At 55.9% G+C, this 23,345-nt stretch overlaps 3 protein-coding genes across 3 annotated transcripts in view; 1 reads left to right on the forward strand and 2 right to left on the reverse strand.

Annotated features, from left to right (window-relative positions):
* Nucleotides 1–7,945, forward strand: part of USP37 (ubiquitin specific peptidase 37) — a 34,501-nt gene extending 26,556 nt beyond the window's left edge. Inside the window, exons 20-24 of the mRNA XM_033065007.2 lie at nt 123–183; nt 2,280–2,395; nt 3,252–3,321; nt 3,807–3,945; nt 4,513–7,945. Coding sequence (XP_032920898.1) covers nt 123–183; nt 2,280–2,395; nt 3,252–3,321; nt 3,807–3,945; nt 4,513–4,600 — 474 coding nt within the window. The 3' untranslated portion in view covers nt 4,601–7,945. The remainder of the gene's footprint in view (nt 1–122; nt 184–2,279; nt 2,396–3,251; nt 3,322–3,806; nt 3,946–4,512) is intronic.
* Nucleotides 7,946–8,569: 624 nt separating this feature from the next.
* Nucleotides 8,570–16,392, reverse strand: VIL1 (villin 1). Its single transcript, XM_033064917.1, has 20 exons — nt 16,318–16,392; nt 13,940–14,041; nt 13,657–13,731; nt 13,325–13,521; nt 12,977–13,085; nt 12,621–12,731; nt 12,330–12,532; nt 11,784–11,862; nt 11,566–11,664; nt 11,316–11,469; nt 11,105–11,205; nt 10,833–10,970; nt 10,521–10,679; nt 10,262–10,441; nt 10,002–10,147; nt 9,762–9,906; nt 9,294–9,482; nt 9,071–9,139; nt 8,785–8,922; nt 8,570–8,700 (listed from the first exon to the last, which is right to left on the reverse strand). The coding sequence occupies exons 2-20, from the start codon at nt 14,012–14,014 to the stop codon at nt 8,587–8,589; spliced, it is 2,481 nt and encodes an 826-aa protein (XP_032920808.1). The 5' UTR covers nt 14,015–14,041; nt 16,318–16,392; the 3' UTR covers nt 8,570–8,586.
* A 730-nt stretch (nt 16,393–17,122) lies between these two features.
* Nucleotides 17,123–22,075, reverse strand: CTDSP1 (CTD small phosphatase 1). Its single transcript, XM_033065383.1, has 7 exons — nt 21,972–22,075; nt 20,593–20,735; nt 20,346–20,447; nt 20,065–20,121; nt 19,491–19,583; nt 19,017–19,202; nt 17,123–18,910 (listed from the first exon to the last, which is right to left on the reverse strand). Exons 1-7 carry the CDS (start codon nt 22,036–22,038, stop codon nt 18,782–18,784), a joined length of 777 nt encoding a protein of 258 aa, XP_032921274.1. The 5' UTR covers nt 22,039–22,075; the 3' UTR covers nt 17,123–18,781.
* Between the last annotated feature and the right edge of the window lie 1,270 nt (nt 22,076–23,345).

Consider the following 23,345-nt stretch of genomic DNA (forward strand, 5'->3'; position numbering starts at 1 on the left):
ATTTACAATGTCAAGTTTGTTGTAGAAACCAGAGCAGCACTGTTTCAATGGAAAAAGAGCACCACAAGAATTTTAAACAGTGGAATGTCTCAATGAGCTAAATTTTGTTCTCTCCCCATTAGGAGGCACGAGAACAGAAAGAGGATGATGACCTCAAACGAGCCACGGAATTAAGTCTACAAGGTGAAACTTATTTAAGTTGTTCCAGTATGTTACTTTTGAGAGAAAATTGCTGTGTGTGTATGAGTGCTGCTCCTGTCAGTAAGACAGCTGGGATTCATGTTCTTTTGGTGTGTGTTTTGTTGCATTTGGCACTCAAGGTCAGTTTTTTTTGTTCTTGGTTGTGAAAGCAAATGCCAGAAAAAACTTAAGCTGAAAAATTACTTACTTAAGTCTGTTGAGTTTTTAGGTAGATATAGAGATATATAAAGAGATATGTGTAATATATTACAAGCAACACATAGAGAAAGCACAGTGGATCTTAAAACTTTGCATTCCCAGCAAAGCCAGCATGCTAATGGCCCTAGTCAGAACCATAAGGATTATTTGTTACTTGCATTGGTATTTTATGGCTGATTAATGAATGCCCTAGCCTTGCCTGGAAAAATGAGTCAGTGCTGTTTCCATCAGATATGGGAAGGGAGGGGGACAGACCTCACTGCAAGGTGTAGCTGTTGGGGGTGAGGAAGGAAACCCAAAACATGCTATCTGTGTCCTCCAAATCCAGACAGTGCTGTAGGCCTCCTCAGGCACTGTTTAACATTTGTGTGAGGCTGGCATGCAAGTGATTTCATACAATCTGGCAGAGCAAAGTGTAACTGAGAGAAAATTCCTGCTCCAAAGAGGGAGAGGGAGGGATAATAAAGTGTTGTGTTAAGACACTTGTAGTTGCTCAGGGCCCTTTAAAGGCCCTCGGTCGTTACTGGATGAACCTGTGTCAGCTCCTGAAGAGAAGTTGAATGCTGCTTAGGCATCCCTCACCCTGAGCTCTGGCAAACTAACTGACCAGTTCTCTGGTTTTCCTTGATTCATATCCAGGAAGAATTCAAGGCTAGAGATCTTTCATCCCCTTGATTTACAGTTGCTTGGCTTAAACATGAGCATTTCCTTGCTACTGTCTTGTTTGTAAGGCATCAGGAAGCAGTTGCTCAAGGAGATGTACATAATCTTGAATGCAGAGCTGGTTGCATTGTGAGGCATCCCATGATACCATAAGCAGAGAAGCAGGAGTCATCCTGGCACCGCTGGTGAAGTGGCCTTTAGCAATTCCTGTGGCAGGTGCTTCATGCACAGAGCCACCAAAGTGGCTGTGTTTCTAGGCTGTAATGCACCCTACAGCCCAAGGAAGTGTGGAAAGCTGCAGTAAAGGATTCCCAGTTAAGTAAAGGAGTCATCTGTAAACTTCCCAAGAAGATTATACTAATCCAGTGACTGATGATTTAACAGGACAAACAGTGTGAGAATCTCTTTGGCAAAACAGCTCCATCACAGCTGGTGTGATAGTCTCTTGAAAACAGACATGAAAACAAATTCCTGAGCAGTGTCCTGTTAATCTCAACTTCTCATTCACCCAAGACTCCATAGCTTTAATTTAACTGGTGAAAGCATAGCTACTTCTCCTAATGAGAACTGTACAAAATCTTAAATTAGTTGGGTAGCTGCAGAACCCCAGGAAGTTTGGAACAGCATGTACAGGGAGCAGTGGTGCCTTCCGGCTCTTTACAGAAAGCAGCATGCATTTTGCTCAGCCAAGCAAACTGGAAGTTCCTGTGGTGAGCAGCCTTCTTACCATTGAAAACAATGAAAAGATGCCTGCTGCCAGCAGTAGCATTTTGATGCCAGTTTTAATTAAAAAATGCACTTTGTTAATGCAACTTATAGTTAAAACTGTAATTCATAGCTTCTCGTTGCAGGAACTTGCAGTTCCCTGACCAAACTGGTTGTCCTTTTTTTGCTGCCTGTCCTGTCTGAAGCCCACTGGTGCTCCAGAGCCAACTGAGTGTTAACTGCTCATTTATCACCCAGCTGTCATTGCCTTTTGGAAAAGTATGAGGGAGATGGTGCTAAAATTAATTCCAAAACCCTTAACTGTTGCTCTGACAAGTTGGAAAACGGCAAGAGCTTTTGTTTGGAAATTCCAGTATCCCCTGTTTTCCTTGAAAGTGAAACTTGAAATTTTGTTACACCTGTTTATGAGCGTAGATACACCTCAGCCTGTTGTGAATATCTGTGTGGTCCACAGCTTCTCATGCAGTTATTATTGTTTCCTTGCTCTCTAGAGTTTAACAGCTCTCTCCTGGACAGCATTGGCTCTGATGAAGACTCTGGGAATGAGGATGTTCTGGACATGGAGTATTCAGAAGCTGAAGCAGAAGAGCTGAAAAGAAATGCTGAGGTGTGATCCGTGATTTCAAAAGCCACCTGAGAAATATATCTATTCTTTATAGTGTTGGAGGTAGTTTTAACAAAACAGGTGTAGAGGCTAGAAAGATCTTCTATATTCTGAAGTGAAAACATAGAAAATTTCTATCTGTAAGTCTTACAGTGGTATTTTAATTACAAAAAAAAAATTAAAATAACAAACAAAAAACCACCAAACAAAAATCCCAAAAAATCATCTGCAGAGACCTTCTGAGTTCCTCTAAGAAACTGTAACAGTATTGTCAGTGAACTCTGTAAGTAACATTTCCTGGTCAAGAGAGTATTAAAAAATAAATTGTCAAAAACCATTGAATAGAAAGAGCATGTTTCCTGCATGTAAAGAGGGAATTGTCCACTGACATTACAGGTGCAGGACAAGAGAACTTGAGCTACATATCCAGTATGAGCTGTTAAATCTCTGTACCATTATCAGTGGTATGTCTTTGATACTTCAGAAGTAAGCATGGTCTTCCTTTTTGGCTTTTCTGTTTATTTGCTGGATTAATTCTGACATCAGTGGAAGTTGCTCAGGAAATGGTTGTTTAGAAAACTTTGCAGTGTAGAGCTCATGGCAGCATCTGTTCTGAGGTCAGAGAGGCTCCTTTGCATGTTCATTGGCTTGCTGATAGATTAAATACACATTTCCTGCTTCTAGAAGGACTCCTTGTTAGGTGTGAACCAGGGTATCTGGTTCTGTAATCCTTCATTGGGTTGCAGCTTTGAATACAGTAGCCAAAGTCGATATCTCAGGTATAATTCATCTTGCCCATAAGCTGTGTGGGAGGAAAAAAGAATGCCTGAAAGCTTAAATTGTACTTTATTTTCTCCAGACAGGAGAGCTTCCTCACTCCTATCGTCTCATCAGCATCGTCAGCCATATTGGAAGCACATCATCTTCTGGTAAAAGATGCCACATTTTATTCTTCATCTCTTACTTAGCTTGAAAAATCTGTATGCAGAATTGCCATAGCAGAATTATTTATAGGGAAGAATTCAGGCAGCAAAGCAGATCTTCTGTCATGACTTGCTGATGGGGGGAGCAGGTTGGGGATATATCGTGGTGTCTGACTACAGCACTTACAGCTTATGGGCTCCATAGAATTTCTTGTGCTTGTTACCAGCTGATTGAGGGACCAGGATCTTAAGGGTTTTTTGGCATTTAAATCTGACATGGGTGGCTGTACCAGGGTACCTAGCTAACCAGCTCAAGTGCAGCATGAGAAGTTGTGGCTGCCCCATTGCCAGAATTGTTCAAAGTAAGATTGGGTAAAGTTCTGGGCAGCCTGGTGTAGTGGAAGGTGTCCCTGCCCATGGCAGGCAGCTTGGAACAGGATGAGCTTTGAGGTCCCTTCCAACCCAAACCATTCTGTGATTCTGTTGTTAAGGTCATTATATCAGTGATGTCTATGATATCAAGAAGCAGTCCTGGTTCACCTACAATGACTTGGAAGTCTCTAGAACTCTGGAGACCACCGTTCAGTGTGACAGAGACCGAAGTGGATACATCTTCTTCTACATGCACAAGTAGGTGTCTTGGGTCGTAGAAATTACCTGCTGTTTGTTAGGAAGTGGGCTTCTCTTCTTCCTCTGGTCCTCTGCTGGGATGAAGAATGTCTCCAGAAGGACAAAATTGAAGTGCTCACAGTTCAGAGGTGTGGGATTGCATGTCAGTAATACATAGTGTTTTAACAAATGCATTAAATTGTATTTTAAGAATGGGTTTCAGTGTCTAAGTGCATGTATTACACCAGGAATCATCATGGAGCTTGGGTTTTTTCTTTAAGTGCTGTGATATTTGTAAATTCTCACCCCTGCTCCTAACAGTTGTGTTGTTGCAGCCATGGTTATCTCAGGACACAGCCAAAAAGAGGTTTGTAGGTAGAAATTATATGTTTTCAGGCACACAGAGCTGAAGAAGGTTTGTGTCCTCCTCTTCTGTCTTTGCTGGTGCTTAGAGATGTCTCTCTTTGCCAGGATTTGTAATGCTTGAGTTTGTGGAGTAAATCCAGTTGCTGATTCCCTCAGGGCTTTCTTACGTAGTGGTTTGTTGTTATACAAAAGTTTCACTGTTGGTCTTTCCTTCTGTTCTAGAGATATCTTCGATGAGTTACTAGAAACAGAAAAAAATGCACAGCCACTTAGCCTGGAAGTAGGAAGATCGGTTCGTCAGCCTCTGTGAAGAGTGAAACACCTTGTTCCTCCTGAGGAGCAGGGAAGATTCTGAACTTGTGCCAGACACGCAGGAGTAACAAACAAACAGCTCAGGGCCAAAACATGAGACAAAAGGTAGAAATATGGGAGGCTCGGTTGAACATCTGTGCAAGTCCTGGGCCTGAACTTCGTGTTTAAACCTTGACATCCAGAGCGACCCTCCTGTGGTGAAATTTTTTATGTTTCTCAAATGATTTTGTCAGCATGGAGCCTTAAAGAGTTGTAACAAGCCACAAGACTACAGCTGCTCATAAACTGGTTTAAAAAATAGTGCAAAAAGACTCGACTTTAAAAGCCCATTCACCTGTGCGACGTGAGTGGCGAAGATTTACATATCACTTGGCGCTTTTTTTCTTTTCTCCAAGAGCAATTTAAGCAATAGACTGTAACCTGGCGTGTGTTGTGTTAGTAATATTCACTGGAAAGCCAGATCACTGAGCAGGTTCTTGCCAGTTACCTGGCTAACAGGCATTTTGGAATCACTCAAGCTGATGCGTTGCGACATTCATGGGTTTGTAAGCGCTCCGCTATTTACGTGCGGTTCCAGGAAACAAACTGTCGGTGCTGTGGAATGTATTGATACCTGGTGGCAGCTCTGTTGTTTTTTTTACACCATTCACTGTCATCCCCATTTAGACATGAGATTATATATGTGATTTCTTTTGTTTTATAAGTTCTATTATTTGATTGCATTTTCTCCATGAGGTTGTTGCATCAGTGCCGTTTGGAGAGGTGAGGTCTCTTGTTGGGTGTGCTGTGTTTCACACTGCAGTTGTGTTGCTTAGGGCTGCTCCAATGTGACTCTGGGGTAGCTGAGTACCTGGAGCAACAGAGCAGTGGCAGGAGGTGAGTGACAGTCTGCATATTCTGGGAGGGGAAAAAGCCATTCTGGCATTACCCTTCCCATGCAGCACCTGGCACTTGAACGGCTCTGTGATTGAACCATGGTCTTGTGTTACCCCAGGATAAGAGGCTTTGTACTGCAGCCACGTCTCCATTCTCCTCTTTGAGGAGTGCAAGAGTGCTCAAACTGTGAAACTAAGCCAGGTGGAAAGCTTTCGGAAGGCCCTTCCATGTTCAGCATTAACAGAACATGGTTAGGAAGAAGTGATGCTTTCTGCTGAGTTTAGAAGCATGATGCTCCTTTTATAGCTTGTTTCAGCAGTGGGGGGAGAAGCCTATTAAGTTCATTTTTTTCAGCACCTTTGCACTAATTAAGCAGGGGCAGATGTTTCCTTTCACTGACATTTACTCATTTCAGAGAAGTTGTTGCTGTAAGCAGAGTAGTTGCTCTTGTTTTGGCCTCTAGTTTTTGCAGCCTGAGTTTAGAGGTGAAAGAATTCAAGGGAAAAAAAAAAAAAAAAGAAGAAAATCACCATTTTTGCCGTTGAGATAGTTTCTGAGTTTTTTAAACTATCATTAGGAGTTTCTCAGGAATAAATCGGCTGCAGCAAAGCAGACAAATCCATCGATTTTGGAGACAGCAGGCACCTTTCACGGGCACTTCCACACGAGAGTTTGTCCTGGCAGGGAGTGTCGCTGCCCTCAGGGGCCTCTTCTCGAGAGACAGGTATTCTCCCCACCTCGAGCACAGGGGACCCTGGAGTGGTGAAGTCTGACCTCCCTCCCCGTCCCAGGTGGGATGAGCACAGGGGCCCTGGTCACAGCAGCATCCTCTGGTCTGAGCCAGCAGCAAAGGCTTGGCTGTAAACATGCCAGAGTGTTTATCGGGTGAGATGCAGCCTGAGGTGGGTGTGTGTTAATTTATTACAAAGCATTATACTTTTCTATTGTCAGTACTCGTTTTGGTTGAATTCTGGGCGATGGGAAGAGGTGGTGACACGGGAGTTGTCCTTTGAACTGATCACCCTGCGAATGTGATGGACTGCTCCGTCCAGAGGGCAAACCTGTTTTCCCCAAGCACATCCTATGCTTGTGCTGTAAATAACTGGTATTCCTGTAGTATCAGAAGTCAGCTCTGCTTTTTTGGGTGGCAAGGTTGTTTTTACAAGGCGCTGCACTCCAGTTAATTTATAATAAAAGCAAACATTGCCTGATTTTTCAGTGCAGTAACTTTTGTTTAAAACCAGTTTTGTTTGGATCAAGGTGCAAAAGCTGATGCTTGAAACCAGTGTTCCTTGTTTTATGAAAAGGTCTTGCTTGTTATTCTAGCAATTAAGAATTTGCAGACATATACTATAATTTAAGCTCCTTTTGTTTGGCATATGACAGCTCAGTTGCACCTTCAGCTGGGCAGGAGTGTCCACAGAGCCCCTTCCTTGCAGAAGCCACTTTTTCCCTGCCCAAGAGCAGGGTGGAGGATGACAGGTGTGTAATCCTCAAGAGATGTGCTGCCCACCAGTTGTGTCATTCCCACTGATCACGCTGTTGCGGCGGCAGGTTCAGTAAGGTTGGCCCTTCCATGTGGGATACCTGTCCTTGGGTACAGTAGGTGAAGCTTAGTTGTGGGCCCTGAACATGTACTAGCTCTTCCTCAGTTAAACATTTACCCACTTCTGAATCAACCTAATTTAGTACAAAGTGTGATTCAGCACAGAAACTCAAAAAACTCCCATCCCTCCGTTCCTTTCGTCGCTTCGTTCGTTGTCTGACCGATAATTTGCTCTTGATTTACATCCCTAATCTGAGAGGGGCAGAGCTTTGGTGTCAATGAACTGGAGCTTGTGTGCGGGTCCCTGGGGAGCCCTGGCCAGCAGGGCTGCACAAAGAGCCTTTGCAAAGCAAGGACTGTTTTCCCGACTGGAGCAGCGGAGTGGGACTGACGGGAGGAGAGCAGAGCTCACACCTGTGGCCTCGGCCTCGCCTTCCCCCCTGCTCAGGGCAGCACAGATAAGATCGGCCGTGCATCTTCCTTCCTGTCCTGCAGTCCTGCGCTTGAGGAAGGGCTGATTGCCAGCTCAGCGCTTCCTGCTCGGGCTCACCCTGGCACGAGGCACGTGGGGAATGTCGTGATCCGGGAGGGGGGCTGGGAATAACTCATCTGCTTTGTTTTTAATGGAGCTAATTATCCCTGTACTTGCCCGCCAAAGAGAGAAAAAGGGGTGCAGGACCCCTGGCAGCTGCTGTCCATGTGGTTTGCTGCCAGACTCCAGCCTTGCCTGCCTCTGGCTTCTGCCTGCACCCTGACTTTATGGTTCTTTACACTGTTGATGTGGAGCAGTGCTTTTCTCTGTGTTTTAGCAGACCTGTTCCTCTCTATTCTTTACAGTTTTTGCTCTTGGGTTCCCTCTGCCCGTTTTTAAATGATGTGTAGATAGATTTTTGTGAAATTAAAACCTCTTTATTAACCCTCTATTGATTTGGAATCTTATTTCTGCTGGCTCTTGCTGGGCATTGCACCTCCGCATCCCCTGTGTCTGTTCAGTGCCCCTCAGCACATGGCCATCCTGGCCCCCCTGAGAGAGAATGTCCCAGTGGGGGACAGCTCAGTGCCTCTCAGCATCCCTGTAGAGCCAAGTAGGAGGGAGATGCCCTCCACCCCTCCTGGGTCCAAGGACAAGTGCTCCCTGGTGTCAGTCCCCAGAGGCACAGTGTCCCCTCGTTTACCTTTGGTAGCACACGTATTTACTGCAGTTGGAGCGATAAGGGAAGGAGTGGCTCCAGCTGTATTCTGGACCTTTAGCCCGGAGCGGCAGGTGCCGGGATGGGAGAGTCCTGGCTCCCTGAGCGTGCCCAGCCTCTGCACTACCTCTGAGCACAGCCAGGACAAAGGAAGGCCTCAGGCAAAAGAGTTGAGGGTGAGGGGAGGAGTTGAGGTCCTCAGCTGGTGGTTACTGGTGTCAAGACCCATATCCTTGTGTGCCAGCTCTTAACCAAATAACCCCCACAGCTGGGGCTGGGCCTTGGGGTTGGAGGGGAGAGACCACAGCCCTATTTTCCAAATTATTTTATTTACTAAAGAGCTGGGATTGTCCTTGTGCCCAGGCTCCTGCCCTAGAAGAGTCCTTTGTCCTTCTTGAGCTTCTGCTGTTTCCACAATGGCAGGCTGTTGAAGGCAGAGCGGTTCATGCCAAAAGCAGCCTGGAAGTCCTCATTGGAGAGGTGGTCCTGGGGCCAGAGAAAGGAGGCTGAGCTGAAGAAGTGGGGGCTTTCCCTGTCTCTCCCTCCAGCAGCCCCTTGGCCTCATCCTACCTCCTTTCTGCTGGGATCCACACCCCGGGGCAGGTCCTCGGCCGCAGTGTTCACCAGCACATCCAAGGGAAAGATCTCCAGTTTGGAGGGGACGAGAGTGGTGGAGGCAGTGAAGACCTCTTGCTTGGATGTGAGTGCCTGTATGGGGGGGTGCAGAGTCAGGGCCTGGCCCAGGTTCCAGGTGCCTGCTGACTGGAGGATCTGTCCTTGCAGCTCCTCCTGTCACCTGCCAAGGGGTGGGAGGGCTTTCTGTGCCCCAGCCACCTTCCCTTCTCGTGCCACTTACTGAGGTGAGCTGCCCGAGGCTGCTCTCATCGCCCAGCTCAGCTCTCAGTGCCTCATAGGATTTCTTGTCCTGGGAAGGAGACAAAAGTGCTCACGCCCCTCAGCCCACACAGGGGTCAGGCAAGCTGCTGCCCACACCCTGGAGATGCTCCTGGGGCCAGGCCCACATCTGGTCCCTCCTGCAAAGGGAGCCCCTGGTCTTTCAAACCCCCTCCATAACTTACAGCCCAGTTGAGAGGGTCCCAGGCCAGGAACCAGCCGGTGAAGGTGGGGGGCTCATAACCCTGCTTCACCACAATGATGGGGGTGTCGAGGTCCCGCCCACTGGGGTGGCTCCGCAGGTACTCCTGTGCCATCACTGCTGCTGCCTCCTTCTCTGACTCATTGGCATCTTTCCCAATCCAGAGGAAAACCTGCAATAAAGTCACTATGTCCACCTCTGGGGTGAGATGGAGCCCTCTGGGGCCATGGTTGGAGGCACATGGGCTCTGTCCATGGGGAAGGACACTGGCAATCCACATCCTCAGCATTCCCAGAGCAAGAAGGCTGGAAAAAAGCATCATGGGGTCACATCTAAGCAGGTTTCCAGCTTCCCATTGCACCAGCTGTGGCTGATGCAGGTCCTCTAACCCCAGGAACATCAGATTGTGAGATCAAAGGTCTGTCCCCTGCTCCATGCTCCCCCAGCTCACCTGGTCCCAGGCGTCTAGCAGGTAAACATCACTCTCCTCCAGGTCATCCTGGGTGAAGTCTATGATCTCTGTGGCCAAGAAGGTGCCCGTCTTGTTAGAGCACTCAAAGAGTCGGGGGGGCACAGAGGGGTTCTCCTCCTGCAGCCTGAAAGGGGTCAACGTGATGGGAATGGGGCTCTCCCTACTTGGGGACTGGTGGCCCATCTTACCCCTGGGCATGGGCAGGGACAAGACTGGTACCTCTTGCTGTTGGCATATTGGGACTTGCCCCCCAGGGCCAGCCAGAACTCAGGTGGCTCCTGTCCTTCTGCAATCACTGGCTTCTCCATCTTGGAGATTATGTCAGCCACAGTCTTGGCCATCTCCCGTTCATCCCCGCTGCAGCCCTGCCAAGCAAGCACAGCTGCTCCATCACTGGCCCAGGGCAAAGAGAGGAAGAGGAGGTGGGGACAGTTCTCTTGGAGGCAGTGGCACCCATGCCAGTGCCCAGCAGTACCCACCTTCCCATACCAGAGGTAACAGCAGCTGGGGGTTTTGAGCACAAAGACGTCATTGGAGTTGAGGGAGGAGGCACGGACAGGCACTTCGAAGGCCTTGGTGTTGTACTCGTTGGTGCCGTGCACTTGGAAGAGGCGTGTGGAGGGTGTGGGCTCAGTGTTGCCCGCCCGTGACGTGCCACCCTGGGGGACGGGGACAGGAGGTCACCACTGGTGCCACAAGCTCACTCACCCGCCCCTGCCCCAACATCCCTGTGCTCACCGCGTACACCACCATCTTGCCCTTGAAGATGGCCATCAGATGGGCCGGCTCCTTGCCCATGGTGACACGGATCTGCACGGGCTCATTGTTGTACTTCTGGTCCAGGGCGACGGCTTGGTAGGCAGAGGCGGCCAGCTCATCTGGGCTGGCTTGGCGGCCCTGGGCAGGGCAGAGGGAGCTCAGCACCCGTCACAGCCCCCCTTGCCTCTTGGGAAGAGGCAAGTCTCACGCTGTTCCCAAGGGGCAGAGCTACCCCAGCCCAGGGATGTACACCCCTGTCCCCCACCCCTGTCGCCGCTCTGGGGGTCTCACCTGCCAGAGGTAGATGATGCGGTTCACCTTGGGCCCCACATAATAGGTGTAGAGCACCAAGTAGCAATCCCCACCATAGAAATGGCCCAGCCACTTCTTCTCCACAGGCACCAGCTCATTGTTCTCCACACGCCAGACCTGGTGGGACAGGGATATAATGCTGCCAGAGCTGGTGCATCCTCCTGACCTGCAGACCCTGGCCCCCACAGTATCCACTGGTATAGTAAAGGGGGTGCTTGAGAGGGTCCCACATTCTTCCACGGCCACCTTACCTCCACTTCTCCAGATCCATCATCCACCATCTTCTGCTGGGCAGCCATCTGGGGCTTAGCGTGCAGCGTGGTAGCATCAAACTTCACCTGCTCCACCTTGGCTGTGGGGAAGGGCAGAGGGGTGAGCCAAATCCCTCAGGCCACGGGGCTGCCCCCACAGCCTGCCCATCCCAATCCAAGAAGTCCTTCCACACTGGAAGGAGACACTCACCCACTTTGCCCACGGTGTGGGTCTTGCCCAACCCACTGGTCTGGTTGGGGACAGTCCATTTTTGGAAGAGCTGCCTGAAGACGGATGACTCGGACCCATCATTCTCTGTTTCCACGCTGGTGCTGTCTGGATAGTTCTTGGCTTTGATGAAGCCCTGGTGGGATCCAAACACAGAGCGTGTGCGTGGAGTGCCTGGCACCCCAGGGAGCAGTCAGGCTACCCCATAACAAGGCCCTAGCCCAGCACCCACCAGCGCCCTGCTCATCGCTTGCTGCTTCTCCTCCTTGTTGGCATTCTTGCCCTTCCAGACGAAGATCCTGATACCTCCTTGATCAAGGATGTAGCAGTCCTTGAAGAAGGGGAAACAAAAAAAATAAGTACTTCAGGCAAGTCCACCAAATTTGGCTCTTGAAGGATTAAAGCTGACAAGGAAATTGGGCTCCCCCAAGCACTGCATGGGTGACAGACCTCATGCTGCAGCATGTCTTGAGTTAGGGGCCGAACTGCCACCTCCTGTATGATCAGGTTCCCACTGGCATCGGAGACGCTGACGGGAGAAAAAGAAAGGGAAAAAGGCTTAGAAACTGAAAAACCCCCTCCCCGTTACAGGGTGGTAGGGTTTAGTGGGGATGTCCCCTCCCCATCCCCTTCCTCAGATCATGACACAGGGGGTCTCCTGCTGTGTCACGGTGGGAACTTGGTTTATAGCTTGCCCTGCCAGGCAGCTCATCATGGCCACAAGGAGGGACAGAGGGGCGTCAGATGTTATGGGGCCACTGAGGGACATTGCCACAGCATCCAAAGGTGATGCTTGCACGAGCATCTCCTCTTAGCAATTGGGATTCCTCTTGCTCCAACGCCACACAAAGGACTTATCCCTACCCCTGCTGTGGCTTTGATCCTTCTTGCTGTCTGTCCACGGGACTGGGAGTTGTGGGACATAGCAGAGGTGGCTGCTGGCTCCCTCTGGCACCATGGAAAATGCCCCTGTGTAACCCACCCCCAACAACTCACTGGTAGAGCTTGAGGGAGGACTTGACTATCTGGTCCACTTTGTCATCAGGGATGGCTGGCTGGATGTCCCTCTTCTCACCCAGCACATGCTTAAGGACCTTCATGAGTTCTGGTGAGGCATCCTCAGCCTCACCGTCCACTACGCCCACCTTGGCACGGCCCCCACGCTCCCGGTCCCGGATATCCTTGGCCAGGGTCATCGCCTGCAGCCAGGGGAGAAGGGATAAGCCCAGGTGAGGGAGGGTGACCCCCCCTTCTTCCAGGAGATGACCTTGGGACCCCCAGCCTTACCCTCAGCCTCTCGTTTCGGTTGCTCTCAGGGCCATTCCACTGGATGATGAGCTGGCCCAGGTCCAGCAGGAATACGTCGCCTCTGTTGAAGCTTTTCCAGCTCATCTCCACCTGCAGCAGGATGGGATTGGAAAGGGTGAGTGTCATGCAGCAGAATCCCTGAATCCCCATGGCTCTGCAGCCCCTCTCACTCAGGAATATAGACCTCCAGCCTACATTCCTTCTCCCTACCCTGAGAGGGACTTTCTGGGGAGCAGTTGCTCCTAAAGCAATTCAGCATCATCCCACACCCACTGTGTGCCCTGCTTGAAGGCAGCTGTGTCTGGGGGGAGCTCTCCACACACCCCATGACTCACCTCTCCTGCCACCACATTCTTCTTGCCCTTCACATGCAGCAGTCGCTGGACATTGTAGGTGTTTGTCTCCACATGCTTCATGCCTGAGGCCACCCCACCCTTCTTATATCTGGGGGGGTAACAGACATGGTGTCAGCCCTGGATCCCCCTCCTTGCACCACTGCAATCTCCCTCCCACCTCTGTGCAAAGGGGGGTGTTCAGGTGTACCACCCACACACGTGGTAATGGATAGATGGAGCCCAGTTCCAGATCCACAGCTGTCCCCATCCCCACTGGGGATGTCCCCACAGGACCCCTCCCCACTGTCACCCACCATGGGAGCAGATCCCCAGGGGTGACCAACATACATGATTCCCTGCTTGAAGTAGGCACGGAAGGTCTCGCTCTCATGTCCCTGGACCTCGCGGTGCTGCACGGCCACTGAGCCCAGGTGATCATCCATCTGGGTGGTGTAGATTGCAGCCGCCCCCTGCTCATCTTGGCTTGACTCCTTGCCCAGCCAGTAGTGGATGTCGTAGCTGAAGTTGCTCCCAGACTTGCGTGTCTGCAGGACACCAGTCCCCACTAGAAGAGCCCCTGTGTCCCCAGGCCACACTGGCCACAGACACCCCTCCCTGCCCCCATCCCCCTCAGGGCAGAGCCCGTTCCCAGTTCCCCATACAACCCCTGACTGCCCTACCGACAGCAGGACGTAGCAATCCCCCTCGTAGAAGTTGCCGTAGCTTTTGGTGGGCACTGGCACCATCTCCATGTTCTGCAGAAGGAAGGGACACGTCAGCCCTGATGGGGAGCCCCCACCCCAGCCCCATGCACCCCACTGCCCCAGCAGTGGGACCTGCTGGATTTAATCCTGGATGCCTCATTGAGACCCCCAAACCCAGGTACTAAGGACACAAAGACAGGATCTTCCCTCACAAAGACCCCCATCCCCAAGCAGCCCAATGATGTGCCCCCATTCCCACCTCAATTCGCCATATCTGGATGCCCGGCGTGGTCTTGTTCAGTGTCCTGGAGACTTTGGCGCTGAGCTCCACCATGGTGACAGGTACCACCAGCAAGGGAACCTGCCAGCATCGGCAACACCCTCGTTAACGGCAGGCAGTGTCATTAAGAGCTGGGACACAGCCAACCTGCCGAGCCATCTGCTTCCCTGCTTGCTCTGCAGAAAGCCCAGCTGTAAACCCCCCTGTACAGAGCTGCATGGGGCAAGGGGACCCCAGCAGCGTGGTGTCAGGTCTGTGGGCACACAGGTGGGGCTGCCATCTCCTCAGCTTGGCTGACATTGCAGAGACTGGGCCCGTACCAGGGTCCAGGCTGGGAAGGTGCAGGATCCTGTGAGTGCCCCAGCGCCCTGCCATGTCTCCAAGAATGGGACAGAGCTGTGCAGAGCACCCAGAGCACAGCTGCCACAGCTGGGTGACACTGCTGCGCGGTGGCCTGTTCCTCCCCAGGACCAGCGGGAGCTGGCCCTGCTCAGCCTTGTCCAGGCACGGCTTGGCAGGAAGTGGAACAGCATGACACAGCCACTGCTTACACACACAACATACAACACACACAACATACAACAAACACACACACACGCAGATACACACACACTGCCTGCTTCAGACCCCCACAGGGCTGCAGAGTGCCAGCGCTGCCGAGGCTGTCCACAGCTGTCCCTGCCAGGCTGACACTGCTCCCCACAAGCAGACAGAGCGGCCGAGCAGCCAGTGCCAGGCAAAGCAGCCCTGCGTGTCCCAGCTGGAGGCTGCCAGGGAGTGCTGCCATTGCCCAGATGGGAGCTCTCCGCTTCCCAGCCCTGCAAAACCCCACCTGGCCCCACCGTGCTGCCCCCACAAGCACCCACATCCAATCCCTCGGACGCAGGGGGTAACATCCCCCACAGCACAGACCCAAGGTGGGGCTTAGGTGGGTCTCCAAACCCATCCCCAGGCTAATCCCATGCCAGGAGTGATGGTGGCCATGGGATGTGCCATGCCCACCCTCTGTCCCCTCACCCTACCCCAACCCCTCACCTTCCCTGCAGAGCTGGGTGCACAGGTGAGCGTACCTAGGCGGAGTGCTCGGGTGCCAGCACCCAGGAGACCTTTGTTCCCTCATGTCCCAGCCTTTGCTCACCATATAAGGGCAGAGACAGCCCAGAGTCAAGGTCCCCGCAGCCCTCCAAGACTTTGTGGCACCTAGGAGCCCCGTTACTCATGGGGTGTTCCGTCTCCCCCGGCGTTATTGCACCCTGCCCACAGGCTGGCTGTGCCCAGGGTGTCCTCTGCCCTCCACAGGCCTCTTCCCCTCTTGGCCTTTGGTATTGAGTCCATGCTGAATTTTTTTCTTTTGCATTCTGCCAAGAAGTTCCATAAAGTGATAGCAATGGGCTGGAGCAGGACACATGGGCATCAGCCATGAACAGAGGTGCCTTGATGCCATGGGGATGGGCTTTGCCACTCCCCACACCCTAAAATCCCCAAACCTTCCCAGACACGGAGCACTAAGACCACAGAAATGGGCTTTTTTGGGTGACTCGTCCCCCAAAAAGGTTTCATAAAGTGACAGCAATGCCCCATTTTCCTGGGGAATCCCTTTCCCAGCCCCTAACTGGCACATCACCACCCTGACCATGGGACTGCCCCCAGGTTGTTCCACACCCCAGCTGGAAGCCAGATCCCTGGTTACTCCTGGCTTTGCTTCCCTGCCTTGGGGGTATCCACAGCCCCAAGGTTCTCTTGGGGATAGAAAGGGGGTTCAGAGATGGGACAAGGGGCTGGGGCTTGCAGGATGACAGGACAGGACAGGACATGACATGACATAAAGTGGTGGCACAGCTAAGCCCAGTGCCCTGTCCTATGCCCCAGACCCCAGTCCCAAGGGTTGGGATCTGATGATGTTGGCAGAAAGAAGAAGGGACTGAAGTGGCTCCCAGGCCCGAAGGTTGTTTTGGGGAATGACCACAGCGTCCATAAAGGTGGGAAAGGCAGATGTCAGCAGTAGGCAGGTCTCTGGGCGTCCTGTCCCGCTCTTATCTCTTCCCAGCCCTTCGGGATTGCTGCAGCTTTATCTTGGCTGCCCTGCTGAGCCAGCATGCCACAAGCGCTGCGGCCATCCTGCAACCCCGGCTAGGCTACAGCGAGCCCCAAATCCTGCTGCCGGTCCCCCCTCCCCACAAGGACCTCCGAAGGGCTGAACCAGAACAAGGGGCACGTCAGCCACAAACAAGGGGGTGTCCTGACGCCACAGGGGTGGGCTCTGCTCTGCCGTCCACTCCCTTCGCCCCCAAACCCTGCTCACCCTGCCACCCAGCTCCTACGTCCTGCACCCCGTGAGTGTCCCTTGGACCCCTTACCTGGGTGCAGAACCCCAGTGGGGCTGAGGCTGGCTGGGGTGGGACACCCGGGTGGCCGCTGCTGCCCTCTGCTCGGTGGCCGTGTCCCAGGGCTGAGTCCGTCAGTGTGGCACAGGGCTAGGGGACGGCCCCAGCGGGCTCGCCCCCTCCCCGGGCCCCCCAGCCGGGCCACTAATGAACTCCGTAATGAGTGCAGCCATCAGGGAGGGAAGATACTTCGTTAATGAGAGGAGGCACAGGGCCAATGAGGGCACGGGGGAGGGGGGCAGCTGAGAGACATTCCCCCCAGAAACCCCGGAACTGCCTGGGATGGCGGGGGTGGGGAGCACAAGTTGTCCCCCATGTGCCCCCCAATCCATATGGGGAAGGCCTGACACGTTATTTGGAGCAAACTCATTTGAAGTCTCAAAGCTGGGGAGGGGTCACAGCCTATGGGTAAATTTACCCCCTCCTTGTTAAGGGGCAGGACGTCCATCCGTGTAGCACCAGGGACCTTTTCCCAGGAGGAGGGGGAAGGAGTTTGGATGGAGGTGCCAGGGCAGCCTGGGGGGGCTGTCCTCCAGTGTGAGTATGTCCCTTGGGCACCAGGCAAGGGATGACACCTCTGCAACCCAAGGGTGCTTCCCCAGCACCAGCCTGCAGCATTCCCCATTCCCAGGGGACTCAGGGGATCCCAGGGGCTCCGTGTCCCTCACACTGTGCACAGCCACTAGCGACACACACGTGATACGTACCCGTGCCCACACATGCACACACTCAGGACGACTCTTTCCAAGATGGTTTGACAGCTTTAATCACATGAAGGCACTTGGATCTGGTACCCCAGCCCTCCCCAGCCCCCCGCGCTGCCTCTGCATCCCCCCGACCACCCAAGGGTGCCCAGGGCAGGGGCTGTACTCCTCGGGTACCACAGCACCCACAGGCACTCGCTGGGCAGCGGCTGTGCTGGTGCCCCTTTGACTTGTCTAATATAAAGTGCTGAGTTCAACCCTCCTGGCAGGGCAGGACGAGGCCCGGGGCTGGCAAGGATCCAGGGGGCTGTGCTGCACCACCCCCCATCTCACCCCCCACCACAGGGCAGGGGGTGTGGGCAGGCTGGGGGGACCCCTGTTTGCCCCCAGTACGGGGAGCAGGGCAGTGCCAGCAGGAGCCAGCTGAACAGCACCGGAAAGCTAAAACCCTTCACACCCACCCCCCAAACACTGCCCCGCTCCCGTCGCTGGCACAGTGGTAAAAAGGCACCCATGATTTTTTGGGAAACCATTGCTTTTCCCTCTAAAAATATATGAGGCATTGTCCATATTGTGACATTTAAAAAGGCCTGGCTGAGCCCAGCCCCCCCCCAGAAAAACCCTCCCTGAGAGCCCCCAGACCCTCAAAGCTGGGGGACACCCTGGCACAAGTCCAACCCCACAGGGGTCAGGGTAACCCCAGGCTATGGGGGGCTGCAGTGTCCCCCAGCCCCTCCTAGCTGGAGGACTGGGGCAAGGCTGGGAGGGGCTGGTATGGGGGTTCCTCTCTCCCAGGAGTGGCAGCCTTTGGTGAAGCTGCAGATAGATATGGGGTGGGGGATGTGCCCCCCCCATCATGGGAGGGGACCCTTCTGTTGGTGCTTAGAGTGGCTCCCAGTGACACAGTGTAGTTGGAGAGGGGGGGAGGCCATTCCCCCCCAAAATGAGAAATAACCGAGTTTGGAAGGGGCAAGTGGAGGTCCCCCCCCAGGCACACCCCTTCCAGGGCTGAGGGGGAACAGAGACACCTGTCCCAAGGCACATGGGAGGCATTTGTACCCAGGGGCTCAGCCCTGAGCCTGGGCTGCCTCTGCAAAATACAACCCCTAGGTGGGGGCAGCAGGCACGAAGGACATGCCCCGCTCCAGGTGATCAGCTGCACCCAGGACAGAGTTAAGGGTATGGTAGCAGTCCTATGCACCAAGGCCAGTTAAGACTCCCTGCTTTTTTGGAGGGTGACAAAGTGTTAACCTGTCCTGTAGCCTCGGCCGATAGGGGCCAAGGGCTCCCAGCCTCCCAGCAGGCAGAGTCTGGATGGAGGGATCCAGTCCTCCCAAAGGCAGTGGAAAGCAGCAGCTGCTGACCCCACCCCCCTCCCCAGTCAGGGGACAGGGGGGATAAGGACCTGAGAACCGTTTTGTGGAGGGGGGACACAGGTTGGGGAGGAAGGGGGCAGAGACTGGACACTGGGGGAGGATGGGACCCCCCCCAGTAGGTCCACAGCACAGCAAGGCAGTGGGTCACCCACGGCCCCCCTTCTCTGAGATGGGGGGGCACCCAGTTCCTGGCGGGGGCACCCACATCTCCCACCACCAGCAGGCACGGGGGGTACCCGCACCCACCGGGGCTGGGGAGGATGATGAAGGGCACACCGGGACTGTCCCTCCCCCAGAATAAGGCACCTGGCTCCCCCGGTGGTGCACCTTGGCAGCACCCGGAGGGTGGGGGGGCCATTAGCTGTTAGTCCGCTGCTTCTTGAGCACTGCGTACACGTCCTCCACCTTGCTGAGCCTCTCGAAGAAGGGCAGCAGGTCCAGCAGTTCCGTGTCCGCCATGTTATCGAACCAAGAGGCTACCGGCACCTGCAGGTGGCACAGGGGACAGTGTGGCACAGGGGACAGCGCTGATGAAGGGTCCCCCACCACATCACCGCCGTAGCCTGCCCAGCCCTGCCCTGCGGGTACGTACGGCGTTATCAGGGTGGAAGATGTAGGATGCGGGCGAGTTGTCCACGATGATGATTCGGCGCAGGTCACGGCCCAGGCGGCTCAGGTCCTTCACGTAGTTGCCGCGATGGAAAACGCAGGATTCCCGGAAAAGTCGTGCCCGGAAAGCCCCCCATTTATCCAGCAGGTCAGCCACAGGGTCTGCATACTACAGGCACAGGAGGGAGGGCACTATGACACACCACACCACCATGCCCACCCCACAGCGACAATGGCACCCAGCTCTCCGCTGGTGCCAGGCCTCACTGTTCCTCAGTTTCCCTGGCCAGTGCCTTGGAGGGGCAGGTGGGGAGGCTGCCCAGTGCTGGTGCAGCCTCTGGGTACAGAGAGGACAAGAGGCCAGTGATGTCTGCAGGTGGGCAGGCAAGGGAGCTGTGCTACTCGGGGGGTGTCTGGGAAGGGGTGGGTGATGCCAGGGCAGGTCAGGGGCCCCCACCTTGGCCAGGCTGGCAGTGAAGAGCACACACTCGAAGAGCTCGCCCATGCGCTGTAGGAACTCGTCCACATGTGGCCGCTTGAGCACGTACACCTGTGGGCACAGACAGCGGGCAGCGTGCTGCTGGTACCGGCCACGGCTCACGCAGCACCCCCATGTCCTCCCCAGGGGACACCTGTGTCCCCACACCCAGCCAGCGAGCAGATCCCTGGCTGCACCTCGTGGGAGCTGCCAGTGCAGGCTGGGGGATGCCAAGGGCCCACAGGAATGTCCAGGGTGAAGTGTCTGGCCGGCTCCAGAGCCAAGTAACCGAGAACAGGCTGACTGCCCAGACCACAGCCTATCCTGGATTACTTGAAACCGGGGCTGGCCACTGCAGGAGGGCCCTGTGACAAAATAACCCTCACCTCCCTGCCCTGTGAAAAGAGGGGCACCCACGTCTGCCCCACAACGTGCCAAAGCTGGCACCCTGACATCTCCCTTAACCCCTTGGTGCAGAGCACTGGGATGGCTCCCGGTCCTCGAGGAGGTGGAATGATGCCCCGCTCCCACCAGGCACCCACCCCGTCGTTACCTGGTGCATGATGCCATCGATTTCCACGGGAATGATGAAGTCAGCGTTGTTCACTGGCTGGGGAAGGGCACACCAGGATGAGCACTGGGCACGCCAGGCACCCTGTGCCTGCCCTCTGCTCACTATGCACCCCTGCCAGCCCCGCAGCCCCCTCACAGGACACCCCAACTGGCCCAGCCAGGCTGTGCTGGGTGCTGGGCACCACTTTGTGGGAAAAGGGCGGCAGAGCAGGTGGGGGAGCGTGTGGCAAGAGGTGTGGGGTGGGCCAGGGTGTCCCCCACCTTGAAGGAGCTGTGCACCAGGGTCTCATCCAGGTCGATGACCACGCAGAGCTTGCTGGCGTCCTGTGGTTTGATCTCAGGCAGGAGGTGCTTGACAGCAGCCTGCAGCAGGGGGACACAGCTCAGCAGGGCGGCCAGAGGGGGCACTGGGAGAAGTGACTGCTCACCCCCCAATCCCAGCCACACAGGGGAGGTGCAGGGCATGATAGCCCATCCCTGCCAGTGCCAGGCTGGGGTGTGGGGTTACCTTGGGCAGTGCCCCGTTCTCCTCCACCAGCAGCGGTGCACCAGTGGTGCCAGTGCAGGGCTCCCCTTCATCGCGGCACAGGCAGCAGAAGAGGGACTGGAGAATGCTGCGGCTTCGAGGCTTCTTGGTAGGGGTTTGGGTACCTGCGGGAGAGCACAATGGGGGTGAGGGGTACCCCAGGGGTACTCCCAGCACAGCACTGGAGGCCAGGTGAGCCAGGTTTGGGTGCTGTCCAGAGCCCCCGTGCCCCAATCAGGCCCCGACACCCATCCGGCCAAACAACGGTGCCAGGGCAGTGTCGCTGACACGAGTGCTTGGTGACGACTCACAGCCCCTCACCCAGCACATCCCACTCCCGAGTGACCCCCGTGGGCCCCCCGCGTGGTCGGACACCCTACACCAAGGGCGCGGGGCTGAGCCCGGGGCAGCCGAGGGTCCGGGGCCGGGGCCCGCTGTCCCGCCCAGGGGGGCACAGCCCCACTCGGGGGTGTGGCCGTGGGGGCGGGGCCTCAGAGAGAGGCGGGGCTTACTCCCGCTCCTTTCCCCGCCTCCAGACAACTCCCTGGTCTCATTGGCCGACTCCGGAGCTCCGGCGGCAAGAGGCCAATCAGGGCGAAGCGCCCGCCCCTGGCGCCGTTCCCGCCGTGCCCATTGGCGGAGCCAGGGGAAACTGAGGCACAGGGGCTGCCCTTGCCCCCCCGTGCCCCAGGGGCAGCGCGACGGCTCCAGCCCCGGCCCCACCGCTCCCGGGCCGGGTGCTGCTGCAGCCCGCGCCGGGGCTGCACCCCGCCCTGCCCGTGCCCCCCTTAGGGCGGGCCAGGGCCCCGAGCCCTGTCGTGGGGAGCTCCTGCCCCACGGGCTCCCCACGGGGGACGGGGTCCGTTCCCACGTTTGCGCCTCCCCACCCTGGCAGCTTCCCAGGGCAGGGGTACGAGCAGCGGCCCCCCACAAACCCCCTTCGCGGGGTGACGGGGACGCGGGCAGCGGGACGCCGGCATGCAGCAGGGCGCTCGGCGCCCTTCCTGCCTCAGTTTCCCCGCCGGCGCTGCGCGCACTCCTCGCCCGCCTCCGAAGGAAACGCGCAGATAATCCGAGCAACGCCCCGAGCCTTGCAGGGCACCACCGGGCTCCGAGGGGGCTGGAGCACGGGCCCCGCGCCCGGGCGGGTGCAGACAGCCCCGCTCGCTCCGAGCTGCAGCCCCAGCGCATCTCCCCGGCCCGGGCAGCGGGATGCACGGGGGCGGGCTGAGGCGGCGCGCAGCTCATCACACCCTCCGGGAGCAGCCCCCGCAGGCCCCCCAGCCCCCGGGGACCTCCCCCTCTCCCCTCTCCCGCACAGGAAGGGGGTGAGGGGGGGTAAGATCCCCCCTCCGCGTTACCTTTCTCCTGAAGCGGGGCGCTCCCCTCCTCCCTGCTAACCTGGGCGATGATGGACTGGTGCTCCATGGGCGCCGGGGAGGGGGGGTGGGAGGGGGCGGCCCCCCCCGGCGCGGCCCCCGGGGGGGGAGGCGGGGCGGGGGCCGGCGGCGGCGCGAGGCGGCGGGCGCGGGAGCGGCGCCGCGGAGGAAACTTTGTTACAACATGGAGTTTCCTCCGCCCGGGCTGGGGCTGCAAACATGGATCCCGGGCGCGGTTTCAAGGAACCCCTTAAAAGGGCAACGACGGCGGGGGGGCCCTCCTCCTTCTCCCTCCGCCTCCCTCCTCCCGGCACCCGCGCTTCCCGGGAGGAGTGGGGGTCCCCGCCAAGCCGCGACTGGGACCGAGACGGGGACTGTTCTGTGGTGTGGCCGGGAAGGACACCCCCCGTTCGTCCATGGTGACCGTGCAGGGGTCCCCGACACCCCGGCGGGCTCTCCCACGTTCCCCCGCCCCGACTGAGAGAGCATGGAGAGTGGGGTCAGTCCTGCTGTCACCCCCCCATCCAGCTGGCAGCCCGGGGATCCCTCTGCAGCTACTCCCGACATGTGGACACGTCCCCCCATGCGGGCGTCCTCTGGAGCAGAGACCCTGGACTCGCGGCTCAAAGCTGGGGGTCCCCATTGCCCCCCGAGGGCACATCCCGCATTGCCTGTGCAGGCCGGCGGTGCGGGACAACATGTGCTGGGGGGCTGCACCAATAACCGCCGCTTTTTCCCCTTCGCTCTGTCTTTCTCCTGCAATCCCTCAATTATCTGGGCAATTAATAAGTCTATGTTATCATTACATATACTTTCCCTTACAATTCCTTCCTGCCTGCCTTCGGCGGGGAAGGGGGGCTGTTTCCAGGCGCTTTCTGAAAAGCGACTCTTGACGGGAGCTCGTGGATGGCACAGGTCCCTCAGCGGAAACCCGTCCCCCAAGCCCCTCAGGTGCAGCATCCTCCAGCCCCCTCCCATGGCTATCCCTGCGGGGCTCTGCCGGGACAGCCTCTCACCGCCGTGCCCCCGACCCGCCCAGAGGGGACCTGTCCGGTCACCCCCTCGCCAGCGGCAGGAGATGCTGTGCGCTCTGTCAGCGCTGCCTCGAGGGCGCAGCAGGTTGGAAATTTCCCATCTGAGCTATTTGAAATCTTTCCACCTCTCCCACCTGCGGTTTGGGAACTTCAGGAGCGAAGATCGGCTTTTCTGGCCCGGCAGGGACCAGGGGCAGTGGCGAGGCACGGCTGCGGGCGGTGCGGACCCCGTTACCGCTGTGTGCCCCGGGGCTGAGCCGGCACGGCACGGTGGGAGCAGCCCCTGGGAAACAGCGCTGGAAGGGACCCATCCCACCTCCCA

This window comes from Catharus ustulatus, chromosome 7 (genome assembly GCF_009819885.2).
Source record: "Catharus ustulatus isolate bCatUst1 chromosome 7, bCatUst1.pri.v2, whole genome shotgun sequence".
Taxonomy (NCBI): Eukaryota; Metazoa; Chordata; class Aves; order Passeriformes; family Turdidae; genus Catharus; species Catharus ustulatus.